This window comes from Carlito syrichta, unplaced genomic scaffold (assembly GCF_000164805.1).
Source record: "Carlito syrichta isolate Samal-C Ts95f unplaced genomic scaffold, Tarsius_syrichta-2.0.1 Scaffold302614, whole genome shotgun sequence".
Taxonomy (NCBI): domain Eukaryota; kingdom Metazoa; phylum Chordata; class Mammalia; order Primates; family Tarsiidae; genus Carlito; species Carlito syrichta.
The window spans coordinates 31651-41096 of NW_007246710.1; the positions used below are offsets into that span (position 1 = coordinate 31651).

Sequence of the window (9446 nt, forward strand, 5' to 3'; positions counted from 1 at the left end):
TACTCCAGTGTTCTCCCATACATGCCTTGCAGGGACTTACTTTCTTGCTAACCATGGTCCCTTTTATATCTCAGATTCCTGGAATCTCCATGCAATAAATCTCTTGAATTCCTCCCAAAACAGAGTCTCATGGAAACTTAACCCAACAGGAACAGAAAAAAAGAAGCTGAAGAAAAATCCTACTGGTAACTATCAGGCAGGATAGTGAGAGGATAGGGGAATGGTAAAGAAAGAGAATCCCAGGCCAAATCACAACACTTTCCTAAGTCCTTGCATCATGGACAGACACCAGTGATCAAAATCGGGGACAAAGGAACTGGTCCCCCACTGCAGGACAAAGCAGCTGAACAAAACCAGACAACTCAGACGCTCCTTCCATTGCTTTCTAACACCTCTCAAAACTCTCCACAGATGGATAAGATACTTACGTGCTCTAGAAAACAGGGTCCTATCTCACTGAGGTGGGGGTCATCATTGTTGTACTGTTTTTCCAGGTCTCTCACAAAGCTCATCTGAAACCTGTAGATGTCTTCAATGTTCCCAAAAATTACCTTCAGTTGCTCATCGCTGAACATGTCCCTTCTCTTCCGGCACTGCTTCAGGTAGCCCTGCAGACAAAGAAAAAGGCAAGGATGAGGACAACCTCGACTCCCAGAAAGCTTTGCCACTTCCTAAGCACTTAGAAGCTCAACTTCAGTTCCATGAAGTAGTCATGGAATAGTCATTTTCATTTGTCATATGAGAAGATTGAGGTTTAGAGAAGGAAATCACTGCTTCAGTGAGTAATTAAGAAAGCTACCCCACCTTAGGAGGCTGAGGTGAGTGGATTGTCTGAGCCTGCGAGTTCGAGACCCACCTGGGCAACTTGGTGAGACCTCATCTCTACAATAAATCAAAAAATTAGCCGGGTGTGGTAGCGCATGCCTGTAGTTCCAGCTACTTGGAAGTCTGAGGTGGAAGGATCGCCGGAGCCCAGGAGGTCGAGGCTGCAGTGGCTGGGAGCAGTAACTGCACTCCAGTCTGGGCGACAGAGACTCCAACTCAAAAATAAAAAAAAGAAAGAAAGAAAGCTGGATTGCCAGCAAAGACCAGACTCCAGTGTGTAGGCGTTTTCCCTCTATTATCTATGACAAAAACCTGAAAAGTCAAAGACCTTACTCCCAGAAGCTGGTTGAACACAAACATTTTCACTTCTTAGCAGCAATTGCTTTAGCCAGATCCATTCAAATCTCTGAATTCCTTATATGGCCAATCAAAACGGTCTTCAAACATTGACAACAAGTTGGCCAACAGAGGCCAGAATAGGAAAAATTTTCACAAGGGAACAGAAATGGACAGAACCAAACCATTTCTTAAAGCAAATGTCTCAGCTGGCCAAGAGAGATATTTGGATGAGCTCAGCCAAGAAGTTCATATGTGCCTGGGCATGGTATTTGTAATAGGGTAGGTGTTTAAGACATATTTGTAAATAAATAAGACAAATCAATACAGCTAGCTATTGATGAAAGAGAAAAAGGGATGAAAGAATTTTTGGTCTTGTATGGGGGAATTGAGGTAAAACAAGCCAGACTCAGGTCACACTGTAAATCAGGGCAAAAAACAGCCTCAATATGAACTGGGTCTTCTATTCTGAACCTACTATCATGAATTTTTACCTGATGGCTACTCTCCTCATTGGAAATCAGTAGAAATAATTCGCACATAAAAATGTTCTTGGTGAGAATGAATTATGGTCACTTGCTTTCATCTAAAAGCTAAGGGAAATTTTCTTAATACCTTTTTTAAATGTTGAGCCCCTGATGAATTTTGTAGTGACTGATTCACCACATATAACCCTATCCCTACCCTCACTTTTTCTCAATTAACACAGTTATCCCTGAGGTCATCTGAGTATACTCCAAGAAGATCCTCATCCCTGACATCGGTGCAAATCTCACTTCCCTTATCTCTTCTCAACACAAAATTCAGCCATTAATTGGTAGGTATCCTTCAACAGTTGGCAAATTAATAGTCTATACCTGTGCTGACATCTATTTAACTAATGACTGACATGCTCAAAATGTCCTGCATTCTCTCATATTGAATTCTTGATCAGGAAGATGTCCCATATTTCCAGAATACCTTCATTCATGGTTCCTTAGTTTTTTCCATGACTTCTATTTGAAAGGTATCAGGGAAGAAACCAAACACCATAAAATTCTCAAAATGCAACAAAGTTGTTAAAACTCAACATCAGCACAGAATACAATAGAAATAAAGTGATAAAGTGGTCTCAGGAAAAGAGAATAAATGGATATGTCAGTGTATCTTCTTAATTCCCCAACTATATTATTTATTGCCCTTGTCACAAGGGGACATTAAACTATATGTTAGGAAGAACATTACTGCCTATGGGATGATAAGACCTTAGTGTGTTTTATCAACTGTTCTTTCCAATGGCAATGCTAATGTGTGTGTGTGTGTGTGTGTGTGTATGAGAGAGAGAGAGAGAGAGAGAGAGAGAGAGAATATATATATATTCTGGTACATTTAGCTTAATGAAATATAACATAGCAATTAAAATGATGATTAGAACTGTGAGAAACATGAAAAAGTGTTTATGATATAATGCTAAAAAGCAGAACACAGAATGGTATATCACTGTGATTACAACTCTGTAAATACACACACACACATACACAGATAGTTTTGAAGGAATTATGCAAAAGCACAATTCTGTTACATTTGTCAGGTTCTGGCTGATTTTGTTCTTATTTTTAAATTTTCTCTAATGTTGTTTAACTGCTTTCATGATTAAAAATGGGGGAAAAGTCTTTGCCAGAGAGTATAAAGAAAAGAAAATAATAACAACAAGAAGGTTGCCTTGAGTGCAATATTATCAAGTAACAAGGGAAGGAAATTCAATTCAATGTCTTTACAAAATCTCCTCCGGCCATAGTGTTTAAGACGAATGATTCCCTGGAAAGATTGCAAATAATAGATGGGAACGTCCCTCCCCAATCAAGGAAATAAGGGATGGAACATAAGAATATGGGAATTGTTGGAGAACCCCAAAATGTCAACCTCCACTTCTATACCACACAACTGCCTAGGCTACTAGGAGAAGAAAGGTCAGGAGAGATGACTAGTTCTCTGGAGTCCTGCTTTAATTTTTTTTATCTCTTTATTTCGGTTGTCCTGAAGATATCAAATTTTCCACAGCAGTGATGGATAGAGGTTTGGATTTGGAGTCAATAAATACTTGTTTCTTCTCATTCACTCATTTTTGAGGGTAAGTTTAAGATGAGCTGCCAATGAATATGATTGCCAAAAAAACTAATACCATTTTAAATAAGGAAAAATAATAAATAGATTGAGAGGCAAACATGAGAGAGGTAATTGGAATGTAGTCAGACTAATGCAGGAGAGCAGCATTCAATCTAGAGTCACTCCTACCCCACCCTTTTCACTACTCAACTGGAGGGGTATGAGTAGAGTAGAGAGGGGATTGAAAAGCAATATCAGAGGATTCCAAGATGGTGATAGAGTCGGTCAGACTGTGTTAGTCTCTGTATAAGTGAGTGTGTGTAAGGGCAAATATGCTTACAAGTTGGTATATGAATGTCTGAGTGGGGACACAGGAACAAGTGACCCGAGCTCTCCTGCTGAAGTGGCTACCCTGTATCCTGCTCCTCGGATCCCAACATGATTTGTGGTCCAGAGGCAGGCACTATCATTGGGACCCACCTGGAAGAAAGTGGCCAGGAACAGCTGCTGCATGGTGCAGCCCATCATCACAGCCTCTGGCACCAGATTGGATTTAGCAGTGGGGACCATGGAGAAAATACAGTGGAGAGATCAGTTGCTGAGTACCAGTGGAGGAGAAACTGCAGAGACACCATCATGGTCTCTATCCTGGAGCCTAGGGAGAGACAGGCTCCTCCGTGCACACATGGGCAGTAAAGTTACCCCCTGAGACTGAGGGGTGAATTCAGCACATCTCTGAGGTTGATCATTGTCAAACCAGAGAAGATATCCCAGGTGCATTATCCCCAGAGAGACAGGCTCAATGCAAAACATAGCAGCCTTATCCTCCACATTGGATCATTCATGGGACTATGAGTGAAACTGGAAAAGAGGAGTTCAAGCCACAGCAGATGGGTGGGGTGAGTTTAAAACAAATTCAGCTACCTTCCCCCTGCAATAAGTGAGGCGTGTGACCCACACAGGATCACCTGATCAGTGTGGGCAGACAGGGATGAACACAGGTGAATTTATTAGGGGTGGTTCGTGGCCTCCACTTGACTGCACAGTGAGCAGGGGTTTGGGGTCTATAGGCCAGAGACCCCTCCCTTCTGCCATGAGCCAAAAGTGGCAGTGCTTGGGTCACATCAGCCAAAAAAAAAAAACAAAAAACCAAATTTCAGAAACTGCCACAAGAGAGTGCTCAAAGATAACAAACGTGGTTTTTCATTCTTTTTAACTTTTTTACTTTTCTTGTTCTCTATATGTGTGTATGTATGTGTGTGTGTGTATGCGAATTTTGTTTTATTTTGTCACAACTCATTCTTCTTACTTCTCATAAGGGTATATATGTGTGCAAGTGTCTTCATTTTGCCTGTTTTAGTTTTATTTTCTTTTTTAATTATTTTTAATTTTTAAAAAATCCTTTGTTTCTGGTTTGTCTACCTGCTAGTTTGTTTTTACTTCTATACATTGTCTTTTCTTCTCCTTTCTTTCTCAGTTCCTTTACTTTTCCCTATGTTTTTTTTTTCTTTTGACCCAGTGGGTATACATATGTTCCCATTGCATGGACATATGGTGAGGTGGTGGGAAGTGAGTCCTAAGAGGCCAACACCCCAGTCAGCAAACAATGTGATCTGCAGGCAGATTTTGAATCTTAGCACCCACCAATACACCTTATTCAAATCTCAAAATTGCAAAAGGAAAGCACAGCTCTCCACCCCCAACCTGGTTTCAAATGTAAACAAATCCGGAAGCTCTACCTAGGGAAGAAAAAGTGGTTGAACAAAGAGAAGTGAAAACTGTTGGCGGAGCTTAAGATGGCAACTGGACAGGTCAGACTGTGAGTCTCTGCAAAAGCAAGTGTCCATAAAGACTCCGTCAGTAGGTATGTGCTGGTGGGAGAATGAAAATCCATCTGAGGGGAGATCCAGGTGCATGCACCCGGGGCTTCGCTCTGAGGGTGACTACAAGCCCCCACCTCCCTGAGATTGGAGCTCAGGTGTACAAGATAGTCTGTTTTTTGTGGGACTCTCCTGAGAAAAGCCTGCCAAATCCAGCTGATTCTCATCACCTGGTGCCTGGCCCACACCATCACCTGTTATAGCAGATCAGCTAGAGCATAAGATCTGATCAGTGGAGAGAGAGAATCTGGAAGAGCCAGAGAGGTGCACCATGCCTGGTGAGGAGACACTGACCACAGCCATTTTCTCTGTCCCAGGAACAGGCAGAGACCTACATTGCTCCATCCAACTCTGCCCAGCTCCAACTTGGGAATTAAGGTAAGCTCATCAAACCAGGAGAGACAGAAGCCCCTCCTCCATGTTGAATTGGACACAGGTCATATCTGAGTGGCAGACTTGATAGACAGCAAGCTGGTTAAGTCCAGATCTGATCTACCCTCCTTCCAAAGTAGGCCTGGGGCATCTGACCCAAGCTGTGAGAAACCCTATAGGCCTGCAGAGAGCAGAAGGGAGGGGCTAGAGATCAGAGCAGAAAGGACATTAGACTTACAGGAACGACCTCAGAGCAAGCTTGGTTCCTTATTTTTATTTTTTTTATTTTTGTCTGTTGCTTTTGCTCATTTTTGTTTCAGTTTTTTCCTCTTTTTTTCTGTTTTTGATGATGTTCTCGTACTTGCTTTGTTTCTGTTATTTTACTGATTTTTTATTTCTTTAGACTTCCTGTTTCTGTATGGGAAGAGTACATTAACAGAGAGGATTTTTGTTGGATTGTGCATTTGTATGATTATCTGTATGTTTTAGGGTTTTTTTTTACTCTTTTCTGTCTTTGCATTCTTTTCATTTGTTAACTGGTATGTCTGTTTCCCTCTTGCTCTTCTCTCTCTCCACCTTCTTCTTAACTGCCCCCCTTTCCTTTTTCAATCTTTTCCTTTTCCTTAACTCATATTCCTTCCAGCAAGCAAAGTTATACTGCCACTGCATGGACAGACTACAAGGCATCGGAAAGCGGGTTCCTGGGTGTCCATACACCTGTCAGTGGATATTGGGATCTGCAGATAGATTCTGAATCACAGCTCCCCCCTCAATTAAATACCAAAACTGCAGAAAGAACACCTTCCAAACCAAAGTCCAGTTTCAGAACTGAACAAAGTCAGAGAAGCCACATAAGGAAGAAGAGGAGACTGAGCAAACAGAAGTAAAAGCAACCCCACCATCCCTGAACAACAGAATTAAAGAAGAGGAAAAAAAATGGAGAGGAGGAAAATTTACACAAAAAAGGAAAACCCAAAGAAAAATATGGGTCTAACACAGACCTATGGGAGTTCAGACACTAAGAAAACAGAATTTGGAATGCAAACAATAAAGAGTCCCCAGAATGAATGGTCTCAAACTACAAACCCAGATATTAAGACATTAATAAAGAAAAAAATAGAATTGAGGAAAGGTAAAAGGAAAATATAAAGGAATTGATAACTGAGATAACAGCAGTAAAGAATACTGTGAATAAAATAAATAACAAACCGACAAGCATGGACAAAAAAGTAGAACTAAACCAAACAGTCAAAAAAACATAGAAAAGAAGCTTTAAAAGACAAAATAAAACATTCAAGAGATGAGTGATTATTTCAAGAGGCCAAACCTAAGAGCAATTGGACTTCCTGGGTCAGAAAGAGAGACAGAGACCACACTGGAACAAACATTCCATGAAATTATTCAAGAAAACTTCCTCATCTCATCAATTATGCAACCATTCAAACACAAGAGAGTCAGAGAACCCCTGCAAGACAACAAATGAGAAGATCAACACCTAGACACATAGTAATTTGCCTAAACAAAGTAGGTAAAAAAAAAAAAATCCTAAAGGCCGAAAGAGAAAAAGGTCAGACTACCTACCGGGGAAGACCAATTAGAATAGTAGCAGATTTTTCTGCAGAAACACTTCAGGCTAGGAGAGATTGGAGCCCAATATTCAAAGTTCTCAAAGATAAACAATTTCAACAAAGAATAGCCCACCCAGCTAGGTTAAGCTTCTTCAGTGAAGGAGAATTAAAATCTTGCCCAAACATTCAATCCCTAAGAACTTGCGCTTCCTCTAGACAAGAAAAACTAAAGAAAGTATTAAACACAGAAAAAAAGGAAAAAAGAACAACAATGTTCTTCACAAGAGAGCAGGAAAAAGATTGAAAACACACATGAATCACTCCAAACTCAAAAGAAAGACAGCAAACAAACAGGAACAACAAAAACTTTATAAGAACCTCATGACAGGTTCTAATCTCTCACATTTCAGTAATTAGGCTGAATGTGAATGGACTAAATGCACCACTGAAAAGACATACAATGATAAAATGTACAAAATATCATAAGGCAACAATATATTGTCTCCAAGAGACTCATCTCACCAGAAAGGACACTCACAGACTCAAAGTAAGAGGATGGAAAGCAAAATTTCAGGCACACAGAGCACAAAAGAAAGCAGGAGTTGCAATATTAATATCACACAAAATACCCTTTAAGCTATCAAAAATTAAAAAGATACAGAAGGTCACTATATAATGATAAAAGGTTCAATCCATCAACAAGAAATATCCATCATAAACATATATGCACTCAACATAGGAGCAACAAATTTCATAAAGCAGCTTCTAGGCAAACTTTAAAAAGATATTGACTCTAACACTATCATAGCTGGGGACTTTAATACCCCACTCACAATCCTAGACAGATCATAGAGACGAAAAATCAGCAAGGAGATCCGGAACCTCAATGTGACACTTGAACAAATGGGCTTAATGGATACCTACAGAACACTTCAACCAATGACCACAGAATATACATTCTACTCATCACCACATGGAATGTACTCTAAGATCAATGACATCCTTAACCATAAATCAAACATAAATAAATTTCATAAGATTAAAATTTTGCCATGCACTTCTCAGACCACAGTGGAATAAAAATAAATATCAACACAAAGTTTCCTGAAAACCAGCAAAGATATGGACACTAAACAGTATAATGTAAAGCAACTCCTGGATCAACATGGAAATCAAAACAGAGATTGAAACAGACCTGAAAACAAATGAAAATGAAGACACATCTTACCAAAACCTCTGGGATACCATGAAAGCAATACAAAGAGGGGAATTCACACCTCTACAAACACATGAAGAAAATGGAAAGATCACAAGCTAACAGCCTAACAAGTCACCTAAGGAAGCTGGAAAAGCAAGACCACCAAAACCCTAACTTCAGCAGAAGAATCCAAATCACCAAAAGAAAAAGCCCAAATTTGGGACATAGAAGACAAAAAGATAATACAAAAAGATCAATGAAACAAAAAGCTGGTTCTTTGAAACGATAAACAAGATTGATGGTCCCCTAGCTAGACAGACCAAGAAATGCCCAAATAAACCCAAACAGAAACACAAAAGATGAAGTCACAAATGACCCTGAAGAAATACAAAAGATTATCAGAGACTACTATGTATACTTACAGGGAAACACACTTGAAAACCTAAAGGAAATAGAGGAATTTCTTACATCACACAACTTCCCCAGTTTGAAACAAGAAGAAATCAAGACTCTAAATAGACCAATAACAATCCAGGAAATTGACTATGTCATAAGAAAACTACCTACAAATAAATGTCCTAGACCAGATGACTTTCCAGCAGAATTCTACAAAACATACAACAAGGAACCGATACCAATCCTGCTGAAAGTATTCCAGCCAATTGAGAAAGAAGGAACTCTTTTTTATGACACTAACATGACATTGATACCCAAGCCAGGAAAGATCCAACAAAGAAAGTCAGGCCAAAATCCTTGATGAACATAGATGCTAAAATTCTCAACAAGATCTTAACAAACCAGATTCAACCACACATATCAAAAATCATACACCACAACCAAGTAGGCCTCAATCCTGGGATGCAAGGCTGGCTTAATATTCCTAAGACCATAAACGTACTTAAATACATCAACAGATGTAAAAACAAAAACCACACAATGATATCATTAGATGCAGAAAGAACTTTTGATAAAATCCAGCACCCCTTAGCCGGGCTCGGTGGCTCAGCCTGTAATCCCGCGCCTTCGGGAGGCTGAGGTGAGTGGATTGCCTGAGCCTGTGGTACGAGACCCGCCTTTGCAGCGAGACCTCATCTCTACAGTAAATCAAAAAATCAGTCGGGCATGGTAGTGTATGCCTGTAATTCTGGCTACTTGGAAGGCTGAGGCGGAAGAATCGCCGGA

At 40.0% G+C, this 9446-nt stretch overlaps 1 protein-coding gene across 1 annotated transcript in view; it reads right to left on the reverse strand.

Moving 5' to 3' along the window:
- Positions 1-249: 249 nt before the first annotated feature.
- The window catches only part of LOC103259348 (rho guanine nucleotide exchange factor 9), a 94785-nt gene continuing 85588 nt past the window's right edge, over positions 250-9446 (reverse strand). The window contains exons 4-5 of the mRNA XM_021711813.1: positions 429-608; positions 250-327 (exon numbers count right to left, since the gene is read on the reverse strand). Of these exons, the coding sequence (XP_021567488.1) occupies positions 250-327; positions 429-608 (258 nt within the window). The remainder of the gene's footprint in view (positions 328-428; positions 609-9446) is intronic.